This window comes from Lupinus angustifolius, chromosome LG19, assembly GCF_001865875.1.
Source record: "Lupinus angustifolius cultivar Tanjil chromosome LG19, LupAngTanjil_v1.0, whole genome shotgun sequence".
Taxonomy (NCBI): Eukaryota; Viridiplantae; Streptophyta; class Magnoliopsida; order Fabales; family Fabaceae; genus Lupinus; species Lupinus angustifolius.
Window position 1 is genome coordinate 16,077,407 of NC_032027.1, and position 17,524 is coordinate 16,094,930.

The 17,524-nt window shown below is 27.6% G+C and overlaps 2 protein-coding genes and 1 long non-coding RNA gene across 8 annotated transcripts; 2 read left to right on the top strand and 1 right to left on the bottom strand.

Annotated features, from left to right (window-relative positions):
• LOC109333674 lies at nucleotides 648–4,237 on the top strand. Of its 6 annotated transcripts, none has more exons than XM_019569211.1 (7): nucleotides 648–790; nucleotides 1,049–1,106; nucleotides 3,385–3,447; nucleotides 3,551–3,598; nucleotides 3,706–3,768; nucleotides 3,888–3,950; nucleotides 4,091–4,237. In XM_019569211.1, exons 2-6 carry the CDS (start codon nucleotides 1,059–1,061, stop codon nucleotides 3,939–3,941), a joined length of 276 nt encoding a protein of 91 aa, XP_019424756.1. In that variant the 5' UTR covers nucleotides 648–790; nucleotides 1,049–1,058; the 3' UTR covers nucleotides 3,942–3,950; nucleotides 4,091–4,237. The 6 variants fall into 6 exon arrangements, with proteins under 6 accessions (XP_019424756.1, XP_019424759.1, XP_019424758.1 ...); XM_019569214.1 differs by having other exon boundaries at nucleotides 3,397–3,447; XM_019569213.1 differs by having other exon boundaries at nucleotides 684–790; nucleotides 1,046–1,106.
• LOC109333676 lies at nucleotides 1,153–1,720 on the bottom strand. The gene is made up of 2 exons (XR_002106038.1): nucleotides 1,322–1,720; nucleotides 1,153–1,286 (listed from the first exon to the last, which is right to left on the bottom strand). It is a non-coding gene; the product is annotated as an uncharacterized LOC109333676 (long non-coding RNA).
• LOC109334038 lies at nucleotides 6,798–14,355 on the top strand. Its single transcript, XM_019569610.1, has 5 exons — nucleotides 6,798–6,929; nucleotides 7,025–7,191; nucleotides 7,964–8,189; nucleotides 8,296–8,435; nucleotides 14,344–14,355. Exons 1-4 carry the CDS (start codon nucleotides 6,848–6,850, stop codon nucleotides 8,409–8,411), a joined length of 591 nt encoding a protein of 196 aa, XP_019425155.1. The 5' UTR covers nucleotides 6,798–6,847; the 3' UTR covers nucleotides 8,412–8,435; nucleotides 14,344–14,355.

Below are 17,524 nucleotides of genomic sequence, written 5' to 3' on the forward strand. Positions count from 1 at the left end.
ATATATGTTGTCCCATTATTTTATGTCACTCTATATGCCAAGTGATATGATTGACTAGAAAAATATTTAATAATTATAATTTTAACTTCAATAATTTTTTTCCAACCAATTACAATGAAAGATACATAGAGTGCTACAAAAAAATAGGACAACAGATGTGCTCTCATGAGTTCTATATAATGTCACTATGTCATTCATATTTAATCATTGTTGACTCTTCAAAAATGTAATTCAAATGAATGATAAATAATATATTGGTTGTACATAAATCTTTGAACAAACAGTTTATATATTACACTTATAATTTAATGAGAATAAAAATATGTCATGCCTCATTTTTAACCACTTTCTACAAAAATATTTCTAAAAACTAAAAAATATGATATATGTCATAATTTTAATAGATGAATGATGAAATATTTTATATATAATTTAATACACCAACTTGTTAATCTATGTAATATATCCATATTAACCTATTTAAATGCTTTATAACTTAAATTAAATATACTTATAAGTCAACCTACACTTTTAAATAATAAGTCAAGTTTAAACATTATTGTTTTAAATAAATCAGACCTATTATAATATATATGTTATATAGGTAGTAGCTGTTTAACTCAAGTAAATATTTTCCTCCTCAAGCTATTATAAATGTAATCTCTTGGCATGTGCAGTGGATACATATTCTTATCTAACCCTTTCACTCTTGCTCATTCTCTTTATTTCTTTTTTATCCCTTCTCTCTCCCTTTCTCTTCCTAGCATCTCTACCTTCCTCTTGCCACAAGGTAATTATCAACACCTTATCTTTTTTTATGCTTTCTTTTCTACTTTTTGTAGGATTTCACTGCCCCTATAAAAGAACATGCCTTTGAACCATTTACTTCTATCCATTTTTCTTAATAGCAAGAGTGCCCTCTTGTTACTCTCTCTCTCTTTCTTCTTTTTGCACTCAATTTAAAGGTTACATTTCATAGATTAATATTCCATGCTTGAAAGATTGGTTTTTGATTCATGAGTAGTGATCATTTGGTTTTGTTGAACAGATAAAAGGAGATGGCAGAGTGCAATAGGGAAGACTATTTCACTGCCCAAGATGTTGAGGTAACCTAACCAAACTCCAACCCAACCCTACCCTTTTTCTTCTTAATTTTATTATTATTATTATTATTATTATTATTTTATTTTTGGTAAGGTATCTAACAAAGGATACCATATATAGTCTAAATATCTTTATAGTGTCATTTTCTGGCTTAATGTCATCTTCATATAATATAAATATCACTTAGTGATGCTATAATTTAGGGGAATATCAAAACCAATTGTGTTTTTATGTTGCTTTCAACAAATTAGTGATGCTATAATTTAGGGAAATGGAGCTTCTTTTGACAGTAACAACTAAGTAGTAAATAAATGGTAATTAGCAATCATATATAGCAGTGAATAATGTTAGTGTTTTGGTTTGTGTGGTGTGGCATTGCTAATTTGCAATAGGGCTGTACCACACGTAAGGGAAATGGTACCTAAATTTTATAGGGAAAGGTAAATCTATCTGTCAATTTCTAATTGAGTGTCATATATAGGTGTATACGTGTCCATTTTCAATTGTGTACATTACGTAGTACTCATGTACTCTTTTTCCATCATTATGGTACCATGTACTTTTTTTATCTTTCTGTTTATAAAAGAAAAGAATTCATAAGTAAGGTTTTAAAATTACTCTCAATTGTAGCTATTATTGTAGAGAAATTTAATGATTTGGATTATTAAATAAATCTAAATTATTGGATTTCCAAACTTTAAATCCTCACTTTTTATTAAATAGGTATCTTAAGTTTTTAGAGTTTTTATTGGATGCTTAATCATGGGGTAAGTGGTAACAATCATACGTAACAAATTACAGATTTACGGGTAACATAGATTCCTAGAATGTTATGTGATTTTGAAAGTTTATATTTTATTTTAAATAAGCTTTAAAAATGGTTCCTAAATACATAAAACATTATGATTGGGTCTTTTATACACTTTTTCATTAGAGTTTACATAAACTATTGAGATCTATATGAATTTTTTCATAAGATATAAAAATCTATATTATTTTTTTCAAAATTTTCATCAACCAACAAATGACTAATGGATGAATTAGTGTACAAGACACTCGGCTATTTTGAAGAGACAATAGCAAACTTTATTTGAATCTTTAAAAAAAGTATATAGACAATTTTGTGCTGTATTTGCAATTTCACAATGAGATACATGTGCATGTTAGCTCACATATACCATTTAAAGAAAAAGTTTTTGATGGGAAGCATGAGATATTTTGGGGGAGCACTAAAATTGTCGGTTATGACTTATATGGGTTCGAATTTCATGGGGTCCAACCTAAAACAGTGTCACTAGATAAATCTGACATAAGTGTCACCAAAAACATATTATATCAATTAAAAAATTTAAATATTTATTATTATTATTGTTATTTTTACTTTATTATTATTTATAATGACATCATACATAAGAGGATTTGGAACATCATATTTATGTTTGAGGACATCAATTACAAAACTGAATAACACAGCAAAACTATCCTAATTCTAACTGGTGGTTGGGCTGTCAAGCAAATCATGTGAACTTTGTTTGTTCCGAAGCATGAGGTTCCCATGGCCATCATAATTTAAAGACTTCTATTTTTCAATCATTATTATATACATCCACGATTAGTATAATTGGGTAATTTGTGCATGCTGAATTAAATATTGTTTTGTGTTTGGTAATAGAAAATGGTAGATTAGATTTTGATTAGATTAGAGATAGAATAGTCAAATGTCAAATGCAATATTTTCTTAGAAGAGGTTAGTGAAGTTCCATATATTATAATATGGGTGGGTATAGACTATAGACTCCTTTTATGTAAACAAAACCAGAAAACCATCACCTAGTTTTAGTTGAGCAATTAGACTTATTCAAGTAAGAACAATTCTCATATAAAAATTGTGAAAATAATAAATTTGGGCCTTAAAACTAATCATGGATGGTTAAGATTAAAAGTTGTATGTATCTTTTAATCTTAACCATTCAATCAAGATCCAATGATATATATTAAGTTTTCTCATTTATCATAATAGTGCATTGTTCTCAAGTGAGTAGCTCCCGATATATATATATATATATATATATATATATATATATATATATATATATGTATGTATATGTATATGTATGATGGCCAATTGGCCATGACTTTTCTCATTGAAGAATTTTATTTGGTGGTTGGTGAGAGATGGCCCCAAAAGTTTAAAGTATATATATTTACTAGCATCTGTTAATTTATTAATATAACATTCCCTTTTGTTTCTTTGTGTATGAATTAACAACATAACTTCAGCCAACATCCACACCAAAGAAGTATGGTGGGCTTGTCCCAAAGAAGAAGCCTTTGATATCCAAAGTATGCCCAAACTAAAAAAAATCCCATTTTTTTCATACCATAAATTCACATGTTTTACTTTCTTAATAAAATATTTTTTTTTTCTGTTTTGTTGGGTTAAAAGGATCATGAAAGGGCATTCTTTGATTCAGCAGATTGGGCATTATGCAAGGTACATTTTAGCTTTTATGTGTTAAACAGAAAATATTATCCCAAAACCATCAAAATAAATTAAATAGTAATGTGTATATATAAAAAATTGTTCATTAATTTCAATAGCAAGGTGCTGGAGTGAATCAACAATCTAAAGAAGCTGTAGAAACCCTTCGACCAAAACTACAGGTACATATGTTAGTACTAATAAATGGTTCTTAATTTCTTTTTTAAATAAAATATATTTCATTTTGCAAAAAAATAATATTTAGCCAATTTTCCTCTATATGTTTTTATTTTTGTGACAGAGAACTCCACATCAGAGGCTTCCCCCAAGACAACCAGCATGTACATCTGGTTGAGATAATTTCGTGAGTTTCTAGAATAAAATCATGTGGTTAGAATAATTGGATTTTTTTTAATTATTCTTGGTTCATAAAATAAAAAAGCTAAAAAATATATAGTTTATTATCTTCACGTATTTAACTAATTTTATATCCATTACATGCAGGGGGTGGATTTAATAAACAGAGAGAGGATTTTCCAAATCAATTTCTCACGAATCTGCTTATGTTCCTGATTTTATGTAAATTATTACAATTAGCTCTGGATGCTTTCAATTACTAGAAGAAGCTCAATAAAAGCCATTTCATTTTTATTTTTTCCTTTGATCATTTAGAATAGAGGGGCATGTTGACTTAAAGTTCCTGTAATCATTTAAGTTTCATTTTATTGGGACTAAATAATCCACTTTAGCGTCAATAGTACAAAAGTTTCAAGCTTTTATCTTAATCATTTTATTTACAGTTATTATATGATATATAACAACAAATAGTTACCAATAATTCGGTCCAAAAGAATTATGAGAAAACATTTTTAAAATACTATATAATAAAATAATGATATTTTGATCAAATTACATATAAGTTTGGTGTTGAAAGCTACCATTTTGGGTTCAAATTTAAATTCCTTACATAATTTCCTTCAAAATGGACTTTGTGTGAAGCCCATATTTAATATGAAGCTATACATTATCACTCCAGCCCACACGCATATGTGGCACTAATATGATAACTCATTAAATTTCTTAAACGTATTTACTTAAAAAGTTTAAAATATGTGCGCTAACATTGTAAAGTTAACCGTAAATGATTTGATGATAGTGTAAAAAACACTTATAAGACTTGTTTGGTAAGAAGAGAATATTTATACTTTTACACTATATAAAAAAGGTAAAATATGGTATAATTACTATTATGGATTAATTTTTAATTTTCTATTTTCCTCGTAACATTTTTTTTTATTTCTACAAAAAAACAATATAATCCTAAGTAACTCTCTTAATATTATTAACATAATAACCACACATCTCACCTTAAATTGGATATTATAATAAATATAAAAAAATATTTATAACAAAAACACATCAAATACAAAAAATATTCTATCATTTAAAATGAAATATATAAAAATCTTGGACATAATAAAAATTCTTAAAACCATAAAATAAAAATAAGAGGACACAAAAGTCATCAACATACTCGTAGATATAATAGAAAAGTATGTTTATAATGTGGTAGTCTAAAATTTGGTGAGTCAATATAATAGAGTTATCCCATTGCTTATATATTCACATGGTATACTCAGTCAGAAATAAACATAATAGAATAATACAGTTTATCTATATTGTACCTTTACACATTAACATCATTCCAACTAACATCATCACTACCACATAAAAGTATATATTTTATATCTAGAAATATGGTATCAAACATCAAATTGGTTAAGATACTAATATAGATATAAAAAAATTCAACTAATTATTTATCAATTAAATCATATATTAGTGAAATTAGATACATATTATGCAAATATTAGAGTTAAAAATCTAGCATGATAAATATTTTTATTTTTATCATATTATAAATTAAGAGGTGTGCGATCAAGGTGATCGTCTTTTAGAAGTATCAATAAAGATAGTAAAGATTTTTTTAATTCTCCATAATAATATTTTGATAAAAACTAAGTCACTTTTATATTTTATTCACTTTTATATTTTATTTTAATTGAAAACTGATTAATACTATAATATGATATAAACTAAAAACTGAATGATATGAATATTTTAAACCGTATGATAGCATGACTATAGTTATTGTACTGGGCATGTGGTCTGATTCATCTATCTTCCCATTGAATCTACTAGTACGATCTTAATAATTATGTAAAAATATGATATTTAGAGATTTCTTCATTGTGAAGGTAAGAAATCATTGTATATATGTACAAACCTTTTCTTTTATTAATTTGTCACTTATCAGGTAATGTAATTGTTGAGACAATTATAAAATAGAATATATCTTACTATCCCTGGAAAGAAAATTTTGAGAAAAGATAAATCTCTCTCACTCATTCATTGTTTTCTAAGATTTCACCACAAAACCGAAAATATAGTGAAATCATGAATACATGTGTTTTTCAACTTCAATAAGTAACTATGACGCACTAGCTTGTTAGGAAAGTATTACTTACAAAGCAAGTGAAACTATTTTAGGTTTGATTTTTGGGACTGAAGGGAGAGTTAAATTGTTGGCTTGCATTTCAACTGCTTCTTTGTTGTTATTTTCTAGTCTTATTGTGTTTCACAAATTTTAACCACAAATTACAGCAAAACCATTACTTGCTTTCCCTTTCTTTTTATTTTATATTTTTTAGCCAAAGAATTATTTTTTATATCTGTCCACCTTCAAAAGTTATTCATTTTTATTATATATTATTTCGAAATATTTTGGATTTTTTAGGGAATGCTTAGTTTGAGAAAATAATTTTTATTTTTTACTATTATTAATATTATAATTATAATAGTGAGTATACATTTTTCATTATAATTCTTTGGTAGATATTAAAGCGATTCATGTTTTCACATTATTTCCGATTTTCAAAAAAATGTACAAATTATGAAAACAATGAAAGATGATTTAATAAATCCTAAGTCATGTATTGCAACTACTAATTAAAATGATCAAACATATTCTTAGTGTGGAGTTAGCTTAATTAGAAAACATATGCAAGGATGAGGAATATTGATTAACACGCTGATTTTGTCAACTTGATTAAGAAAGCTGAATGGTAATGGTAGGTATTGTTGGTCGATCCAAATTGGAATTAGCATGATATTTAGCAACTAACTATTACTGCTATATAATGCTCTCCAAACCTACATTTCTCTTTCCCATAAAATTGAAATCACCCACAAGCTTCGATAATGGAAATAATCCTAGTTAATATTAGACGTTGGATTTTAGTCTTTGCAATCCTTTACATTTCTCTAATCTGGACAAACTTTGGTATATAATTAACCAAAACATACATTATATTTATAAATTTCCGTTTTTTGTTTGTTTGTATTTTTTTCAAGTCCTACTAAGCCTCAATTTGACAGGAAATGCTGATGAGGATGTGCAAGAGACCCAGCCAAGTGGTGGGTTTGGTGGTGGTAATGGTGTCGGAGCTGCTGGTAGTGGTGGCGCAGCTGGAGGTGGTGGTGCTGGGTTTGGTGATCCTACTGAAATTGTCTCCAAAGCTTTGCTATGTTTCAATGATAAATATGTGAGTATCATCGCCACAAACATTTCATAATAATCATATAATCATCATGTATGTATTATGTCCATGTTATATACTCTTACAAGAGTTCTAAGAGCATCTTCTATGATGATGCTTACGACATTCTTCTTGAAATAATAACATTCCTTCCAATATGTTATTGTGAGATTCTTATTTATAAGAATACTCCTTCTACAAAAACAAAAACAAAAACATGTTTGTTGTTATTCTTAAGAAAATGTGGACCCCATGGGGAAAAAGGAAGATGTAGAATTTGTGTGATATGTTATGAGTGACTGACAAATATTTGCTATCTCAAAACATGTTTTTAAACACATCTCATATAATTCAAAATATATCATATCAGTTAAACAAATTAAATATTCATTATTTTTTCATTTTTGTTTTATAGTGATTAGTTTGAGACATGTTTTAGGACAAAATATTGTTGTTCAGTTATAAGACTCAAATAAGAATAAGAATAAGAATAATGTTTATCATTATGAAAAAAATAAAAGTTGTTTTTAATTTTAATTTCCTGATATGCATATTAAATTATAAAATATTGTGTGACCCAAATAATAATTTGTATTTGTGGAGATGATCTAATTATCAAACCATGACCTATGACTGTTTATATTTACTTTTTAAATTTTTAAATTAATTATGAATGAGAAATGACAATAATTAGATAAAAACTATATTTTTATTGTACTTATTTACAATGGTTGTGGCTAACTATTACACTCACATTTATTATTTTAACCATGTCTAGATGTATAGCAGCTGTGAAGAGTCTTATAGATTGAAGGAGAATGGAAACCTGAATGTGCCAAGTCAGAAAACTGATGAATTCTGTGAAGGGCCATGTCTTACAGAGACAAACTTAGTTCTTAGTTGTATTGATAAAATTTTCAGCAACTTCATATTTTACAACAGGGCAACGATTCAGGATATCAAAGAAACAGTTCAATCTGCATGTGGCTATGGCCCAGAAAGAGGTATCCTATAATTTAATTTGGACATAATATATGATTGAATATTAATCCACATTTTATATAATTCTTCGCATCTTTTCATAAAAGGGGATTAATTATGTTAATGTAGGAAACTTCAATGTTGCTGAGCATATCCAAAATGAAGAAAGCAAAGGTTTGAAGGCTACCAGCCATGTTCTATTTGTCCTTGTATTGATCCTAATGGGGCGTGGTCTATTTCTGTGATTTTTAATTACATAACAATAATTTGTGTTGGTCAATATAATATGCGTTGAAATATATTTTCGGTTAACATTGTATTGAGCTAATAATTAATTTAAACTCACTTACATTGTATTGTATGATAAACGATGGTTTTAAATTCAATTTAAATTTGCGTTGGTCAGATTTTAGTTATATTTCAACAATATGTACTAATGTAACTTTTTTAAATTTAAATGTGTACTAATATACCTGCTTATACACAAGTGAAAACATTCAAAGTTACTAGGTATTAGGTAATATGTGTGTGTTTCATAATGATTATATATAAACTTTGAAATGTGTTAAGGGCATAATTTAAACAAACATCAATTTCATTTTAGTTTAATGAACGCTTTTTTTTTTGTTTTTACATTTGCAAAATGCTATATTTTGATCTTTCATTTAATGTCACACTTAATAGTTTTAGAAGTAATGCAACTTTTGTAGAATACAACAACTAACAACTAACAAGCTTGTATCTTATTAGATGAGATCAATTATATGGATTGAATGACTCCATGATATAACCTTTGTAGAATAAGATGTTTTTCTTAATTTATTTTACTTGTGTTGTCTAATGAGGGATTTAATCCCATTGAGTCATTAAATGTTACCGGTTCAATTCTTGTGAGCAATACCTATTAGATGAGACAATTATATATAATTTGAAAATGATTAGTTACTTATTTATAGGGTGACAAAAAAAACTCAAATTTGTACATAGTACTTCTTCTCTATTTCTGTATATGAGACACTTTACATTCATAATCACTCACATTAGTATGTAATGTCTGTACACGTGTTTCATTTTCAGTATCTAGAAAAATCCAAAAAGAAAAAGTGCCCCTTATTAAATGAGTAAGGCTCCTCTCCATTAATGGAGAGGCAAGTGATACACATTAATACATAAAATGCAATATGTAATAACAATTTTACTCTTTTGTGTATCATAAAATTACCTTTTTGTCATTAAAAATGTGAGCAAAACAATCACTTGCCTCTCCATTAATGGAGAGGATCCTTGTTCTATTAAATTATTAGGAGTCTAGTCTAGGATTTAAATAAAGAGCTTTAGCAGATTAACACAAGTTAACCAGATTGAGTAATGATAATACTGGTAAGAAAAGTAGACATGAAAACATAAGAATTTTGATTTATTTAATTTTTATTAAAAACAACATATCTTCCTAAGTAAGGATGATAATAAAAATCGAACCCGTACGTACCTACTCGAATCGAACCCGAAATTAACGGGAAAACCCAATGTGATTGGGTTCGGGTTTTATCTGAAATTAATTTTCAGGTTCGGGTTTGGTAGAGCAAAGATCCTAACCTGAACCCGTCCCGATGTAATATAATTAAATTTAAAATTGAAATTTCTATCATGTGTCTATTGCTTTTAATTTCTAATTTTACTTTACATATTATTGGATCTTCAAACATAAAAGAAATGAAATAATATAAGAGAAAATAGAAATCCTAGAGAAAAATAAAACAAAAATGATATCATACTTTCCTTAGTATATATATAATTTTCAGATTTTTCCGGGTTACCCAAAACTCAACGTGTTCGAGATTGATATGTTTATTTTCAACTTCGTTGAATTCGAGTTTTAAATTTCAAGTTCAGGTTTGAGTATGTACAAACCCGACCCCAACCCGCCTGGTTGCTCTTCCTATTCGTAAGAGGTTGTAGTCTAGTAAACATTCATTGTATAATTGTGTTGTAAAGTAGCATTTTCCTTTAATAAGCCAAAACATATTTTTAATATAAAGGATATAAAGTATAAACTCCATGTAATGGTTGGCAAGGATACATTTCTTAAGCATTCAAGGTGAGAAAAGAAACTGTGATCACCTTATCTTTCCTAACAAGACATTGATCTAGTGGTGTAATGTCTTATTGAATCCTAAAGTTGATGGTTCGATTCTTGGGAGTGACACTTGTTGGGAGGGCTAACCACGAATCCAAAATAGATTAGTTCCTTACCCAAAAAGATAAAAAATACACTCGGTAGTACCAAAAAATCACCTTATCCTTAATAAGCCTCTACTAAATTAGTGAGAATGTTACATAAGAGTATTGTGTGATAAAATCTTACAAACTTTATGTGAGACTTATCTTTTATATGCATGGAGCTTTATAAAACACTTTCTCATCCCCTTTATATGGGACTTTTAGCTTGTCTTTTTCCATTAAATAAGGAAGAAAACCCAACATTGAAAACACAACTATTATAAACCCATACGTTTTGATCAACCTTGTACATGGATGGTGGCGACGTGATTGACTTGCAAGTTTCGTGATCACTTTAGCGTTGTTGTTGGTAATCAGAAATAGAAAAGTTGGACCTTGGCACTATAATCAATTGTGATTTTCAGAAACTATTGGAGGCAGTAAACTAATTCTCACCAAATGTTATGGCCTTGCTGATGAAGTTCCAAAATGTTATTTTTAGTAGTGTATAAACCAAAAACATCTTAGAAGTATAATTTATACATTTAGAATATGCTCACAACACTTTATCTATACTTATGCTATTCCAAATTAAAAGCCAATATTAATTTGTCAATAAAATATTTACTAGTAGTACAATATTATGGCCATGTGACAACTTTTTCAATAAAAACTGAAAATAAATTTGAAAAAATTGTTATCATATTTTATCAATGAAAATAATATTATACTTTCCAAATTTCAGAGGTATATTTTGAGACTACAAATTATTTTTATAAGAGTATTTAGATTTTTTTTAACATTTTCAAAATTTTATCGGTTGAAGTTGACTAAGTTAAAAAACAAAAGTTTAAAAAGTAATACCCTAAAAACTATAACTCTACTTTATTCTTATCTACTTTATTCATTGTTACCAATTAGATATAAAAATTATAGAGATGAAGGATGACTCTTAATTTATTCAAATCATTATTAGTCTATTTGTATTTTTTATTTCAAAATTTAATTTTTGGGAACCAACACAATAACAATTTTATATAAAAAAATAACATTGATATCAATTTTTCTCAATGAAATTATTATTATAATTTGTAAGTTAAAAAAATTTATTTTGAGAATCCACAAATAAATTTCTCTAGTTTATTAAGCATATTTGATATTTTCAAAAATCATTCGGGTGTAAATTCGATTTACAAATAGCAATTGTTCATTTATTATTTTACAAATAGCAATTCGATTTTCGAGTTGCACTATTTATAATTTTATATAATATCCTAAATAAACCATCAATTTTGTACTTCTATTACATACTTTATTTACTATTACTAATTACTAATGTGGTATTATTTTTTTTAAGGAGATAAATTTATAAATATGGCATGTGATGCCAAATTTATTTCAATCATCTTTTTTACTTCTTATTCATTTGAACAATTAAATTTCCAAAATAAAAATAGTAGTAATTATAAAAAAAAATACTTTTTTTTATCATATTTCCTCATTGAAAATGATTTTATGTTTTCATAATATCAAAGGTATATTTTGAGACTACAAAACTATTTTTTAAAGATTATTTAGAATATTTAACTGAAACTGCAAAGTGTCAAGGATAACACTAACAATGTTTTGCCCATGTTTTGATGAAGACAAGGTTCTATTAAAGTTTGGAGATGACTCAACAATTAACATGCCTAAAACTCATATGGTCATATCTAGACTAGGATATAAATAAAGTCATTATTCTAAGTAGTTTGAGTATAGGTGAGGTGAACCTAAGTGCAAGTCTCTCAGGCCATCATAATTGTCATATCATTTCCATGAGACATATCATCTAGTTAAATATATGTTCATGCAATAATCATACATGTTATATGTGCATATTATGCATAATATAATTGCTAAAACATGTATAAAAGTTGTGCATAACATATGAGAAGTTTACCTTTTGAACCATGTATTTTAATATGCTAGTTAATCGATTAACTCAACTGTTTTTATGTTAAATCAGTGTTTCTGTTACAACTGTTTTCTGTTTCAATTCTGTTGCACTGGTTAATCGATTAACGAATTGTCTTAATCGATTAACAAGTTTGTTTTGTGTTATAACTGATTTCTGTTTTAATCGTTTAACTGTTTGCAACTAATCCAACTGTAAAAACTGCCTAGTATAAATAGAGGCGACTTCTAGAAAACTGCAGCATTGTATTCTATTGTATAGGATTGATTTTACAGAGCATATTTCATTTTGTATTCTGTTTTTGCAAGAGAATTGCATGTGTGAGAAAGAGAGTTACCATGCTTAATTAATTCTTGATTTGCATACTGTTTTTCACATTCTTATGCTCATCTTTATCTTGCTCACATGTTCATGCATTATTTGTAAAGATTGTTAGAGAGATATAATTGATTTCTGTTTTTTTGATTAACTCACGTGTTCTTGATGGCTTGAGTGATTTGTGAGTGAGTTAGTCTTAAGGTTTTTTACTTGTAATATTTCAAGCATTATTGTGCTTATAATACCTTGCTGTTTTAATCTGTTTTTGTGTATTTTGGATTGATCTCTTGGTGTCGTACTACCACAGAGATTTGGATTCTTCACCGAGACTAGGAGGTCTTGATTTGAGAGCAAGAATCTTGGTTGGGGTTGTTTCACGAGAAAGGTTTTCTCGGGCGATAGGTAGAGTTAAACAAGGGTTTAAGTGTTCTAGATTTCAAGAAAGAAGCGTCCTATGTTTTTGTGTAAATTGAATTGGTGTGTGTGATCATACGTATATTCAATATTGTGAAGAAGAAAATCTCCTAAGATCAGAATGGAAGGCCATGATGTAGTTTGCAGTGGACCGCAAACGAACCAGGATAAAAATCCATCTTTGCACGCTGTTCTCTCCTTAAAAGGAGGCCTGGATATAGTTTGCAGTGGACCACAAACAAACCAGGATAAAAATTCATCTTTGCACGATGTTCTCTCTTTAAATCTTCTTTACTTTTCTTGTTGTTTCAATTTGATTTAATAGCTTATATTTTGTATAATTGTTCATTGCCATATGTTTATTAATAGTGCTTAGCAATATCTACTTTATCTCTGTTCAATTGATTTTAAATAACTGTGCAATTTGTCTATCTAATCATTCTATTCTGTTGTGTTAATCGATTAAGACTAGGTGTTAATCGATTAACTGAGTTGTTTCCAAAATTGGGTTTTGGTGAAAGAAGCAGTGATTGATAACCGCTACACATATTCAACTTCCTTCTAGGAGTTCCTAAGCCACTGACACCTAACATTAACATTTTCAATATTTCATTGTTTGAATTTGACTTTAAGTTCCATACAATAGTTTGAGAAAGAATTAAGAAGCCACACATTTTTTATTAAAACAAATTATAGTTTGATTTTAAAATATTACTATTTGTATAATACTCAAAAAGCTATAAATTCTACACAATTATTACCTACTTTATTGATTCTTACTGATTAATAATATCATCTTATTATTCATCACCAATACGATATATGTACAATTATAGACATGAAGAATGACTCCTAATATATTCAAATCATTATTGGTTTATTTGCCTTTTTATTTTGAAGTTTAATTTATTGAACCAAAATAGTAATAATAAATATAATTGGTATGAATTGTCCTCAATGAAAATCTTATTATAATTGGTAAAGGCCAAGAGTTTATTTTGGGACTCCAAAAACATTTTTCCCTAATTTAATAATAATATATAACATTTTAAACTTTAAACAATTCTAAATTCCAAATGATAGTTTGAGAAAGAATAAAAAAAAGTCCATAATTTGTTTTACAAATCACAATTGGATTTTGAAATAGTATTACTTTAAAATAACCTAAAGAAACTATCAAATTTATTCTTCTATCGTATACTTCATACGTTGACTAATAACTAATATTGTATTATTATTCTTCACCATTTGGAGATAAAACTACAGAGATGGTTAATGATGTTGGGTATTCTAGGTGTGAATAAAGAAGTTCCACATTGAGCAAAAATGGATGAGTATAAGTGGATGAACTCATAGACCTAATGTCTTAAGGTTTTGGGTCAAGATGTGGTATCAAGCCCACTTATATGCTTTTTTCACTTAGCTCATAAGGAATGTTATAACTCATTGATGAAGATCTCTCAACAAGAAATGATACATAACTTATTCAAATCATCTTTATTTATTAAATCTTCATGTCAAAGTTTAAATTTCGTAAATAAAATAGTAGTAATTTAAAAAACAAATTACTATCATATTTAATCATTAAAAATGATAGTATCCTTTCATAATATCTAAAGTATATTTTGAAACTTTGAAACTATTATTTTAAGTTTATTTAGCATTTTTCTTTACTTGAAGTTGACTTTAAGTTCCAAATATTAAAAGCCATTAAAGAAATCTTCTTGATTAATCAAGAAGTATGAAAGAATGATGAATGAGAAAATGGAAAACTTGAAGAAAGAAAGAGAAAGAATATAAACTTTATTTCTCATTGATTGAATTAGAAAAAGATACAATGATTTATATATTGAAAACCAGTAAAACTAACAACCAATTATCTAACAACTAATTATCTCATCAACAATGCTTTAACAGCCCCTGCAAGCTGGAATGTGTCATGCATCCAAGCTTGAAAATGATTGTGTTGAACACAACGATATACTCTACTACCTCATCTTGTTGGTGAGTGAATCTTCATCTTTCAGTCTTGAAATCATAATGCGAAGCAACAACTACGCTTAACCACCATAGGCAGAAGCAACTTCATCCAAAGCTTAACCATCTTTTTGACAGAAACAAACTAATCATAACGTATGAAAGAGAGAAATGAGATGAACTTTAATCGTGATCCTTATATGTTGTTTCAATGAGGAAAAAATTACACATTGTAATGTTGTGTGTTTAATGAGAGAGGGGTAAAGAAACTAGAGTATGAATGGAAAAAAAATTGTGGGGGGAGGGGGAGGGATTGGTTTGGAATGAGAAAAGAATGTAAAGATTTTTGTAATTTGATTAATGTGTATTCTTGTTGCCATTGATGTTGACCAGGTTCTTGCACATCTACTAGGCACCGGTTGTGAGTCAAATTTAGTAAATTGGAGTTTCTATTGCCAAATGATGATCAAGATGCTTCTCTTCATAGAAACTTTTCATCTTCTTGAGATTAATGAGTGTATCATCTAAGTAATCCCTGCAATAGATGTATAACATCACCAACTGATTGATCAAGGTGTTGCATGATGAGGTTTTGTAGCCTAGGAAGCTTCATCACAACTTTAATACTCTCCCTTGAGGCTGATCAAGTCTTTTCAATATGTGTTGTGGTAATGTATCAATCACCCTCTCCATCATAGCAATGTGCTCTAAATTCTAAATTCTCATGAGTATGAAACAAAGCTTCACCCGTGCATAATTCAAGCAATATATATCCCACACTCCATATATCATATGAGCACCTTGCTATTGTTGGATAAGAAATTGCCAATTCCAAATCATTCGTTCTTGAAGTTTTCTTTCTTGCTCTTTTTTTTAATCATAATGATTGCAAGAAAACATGCATGATACATAGAGCAAAATTATAAATGTACTAATTATAGGATAGCTACCTTTGGGGCTAGAAAATTTCTTAGTATAGAGGCCTTCCTGATAGTGCATGTAGGTAAATTTAATTCTAGGACACCACCATAGAGTTTTTATTTCCATATATTGCTATTGCAATTGCATTCTTCTTGAAGATTCCATTAGTTGCATTCTTAGGATGAACATGATCAAGAATGGCAAGATTGTTTCCAAGCTCTCTGCTGATGATAAGAAAAGAATTGGTGGCTAGAGATACATGATATGCAAGAAGTAGCAGTATTACTAACAGAAGATGAAGAAGATTTGTGTAGGAGTTTTGACTAATAGATGAAATGAATGAATAGAAACATAAGCAGAAGCATAATTATTGCTCTTGATATTATATTAAAATGATAGAGTTATTAAAGAAATCTTCTTGATTAATCAAAAAATATGAAAGAATGATAAATGAGAAAATGGAAAATTTGAAGAAAGAAAGAGAAAGAGAAAAAGAAAGAATATAAACTTTATTTCTCATTGATTGAATTAGAAAAATGATACAATAATTTAATATTAAAAATCAGTAAAACTAACGACTAATTATTTAAAACTAACTATCTCATGAACCATGCTTTAACACTAAACAATAATTTGATAAATAACTAATGAATAGTTGATTTTTTATAACAAAATCACAATTGATTTTAAAGTACTACTTTATATATGACACTCTAAAAACTAACACTCTACTATATTATTACCTACTTTATTGAACGAATATCATATTCTTATTCCTCAGTGTTTCAATGTAAAATGATAGAAGTGGAGGATGGTTCCTAATTTATTGAAATCATTACTCGTTTATTTGCCTTTTCTTTTGAAATTTATTTTTTAGGAACCAAAATGAATTAATTTTAAATAAGAAATAAAATTGATATGAATTTACATCATTGAAAATTTTTATTATAATTTGTAGGCATCAAGCATGTATTTTGAGACTCCAAAATAGTTTTTCATAGATTATTAAGAATATTTAACACTTTCAATATTCAAATCTTTTTAAATTGTTAACAATAGTTTGGAAAATAAAAAATTATTTATTATTTGTTTTAAAAATCACAATTCAATTTTGAAATAGTACAATTTATATAATACCTTAAAGAAAGTATCAAAAATATTTTTCTATCGCTACTTTATTTACACTTACTAATTGCTAATATTGTATGATTATTCTCCACCAATTTGAAATAAAATTAAAGAGAATGTGGGTGATACCTAATTTATTTAAATTATCTTTTGTTTATTTCCTATTGGTTTGAAAATTTAATTTTCAAAAAGAAGCATAGTATTAATTTTAATAAAAATAATTTTTTTTATCATATTTCCTAATTGAGAATTGTTATAATAAAGCATCTTTAACGTTTCCAAAATTTGAATTGTGAAGTTGATTTTCAATTCTATACAATAGTTTGAGAAATAATTAAAATGTAGTATATTTGTTTATAACAAATTACTCCTTAATATTGAAATACTAATATTTATATAATACCCTAAAAATTCTTCAAATTC

Bases quoted from the DNA above. Each gene is read 5' to 3' on its own strand.
- LOC109334038 (XM_019569610.1), top strand. From the start codon at position 6,848: ATGGAAATAATCCTAGTTAATATTAGACGTTGGATTTTAGTCTTTGCA. The intron at 6,930-7,024 runs GTATATAATTAA...TCAATTTGACAG, and splicing joins TCTAATCTGGACAAACTTTG to GAAATGCTGATGAGGATGTG. The intron at 7,192-7,963 runs GTGAGTATCATC...AACCATGTCTAG, and splicing joins TATGTTTCAATGATAAATAT to ATGTATAGCAGCTGTGAAGA.
- LOC109333674 (XM_019569211.1), top strand. From the start codon at position 1,059: ATGGCAGAGTGCAATAGGGAAGACTATTTCACTGCCCAAGATGTTGAG. The intron at 3,448-3,550 runs GTATGCCCAAAC...TTGGGTTAAAAG, and splicing joins AGAAGCCTTTGATATCCAAA to GATCATGAAAGGGCATTCTT. The intron at 3,769-3,887 runs GTACATATGTTA...TTTTTGTGACAG, and splicing joins CCCTTCGACCAAAACTACAG to AGAACTCCACATCAGAGGCT.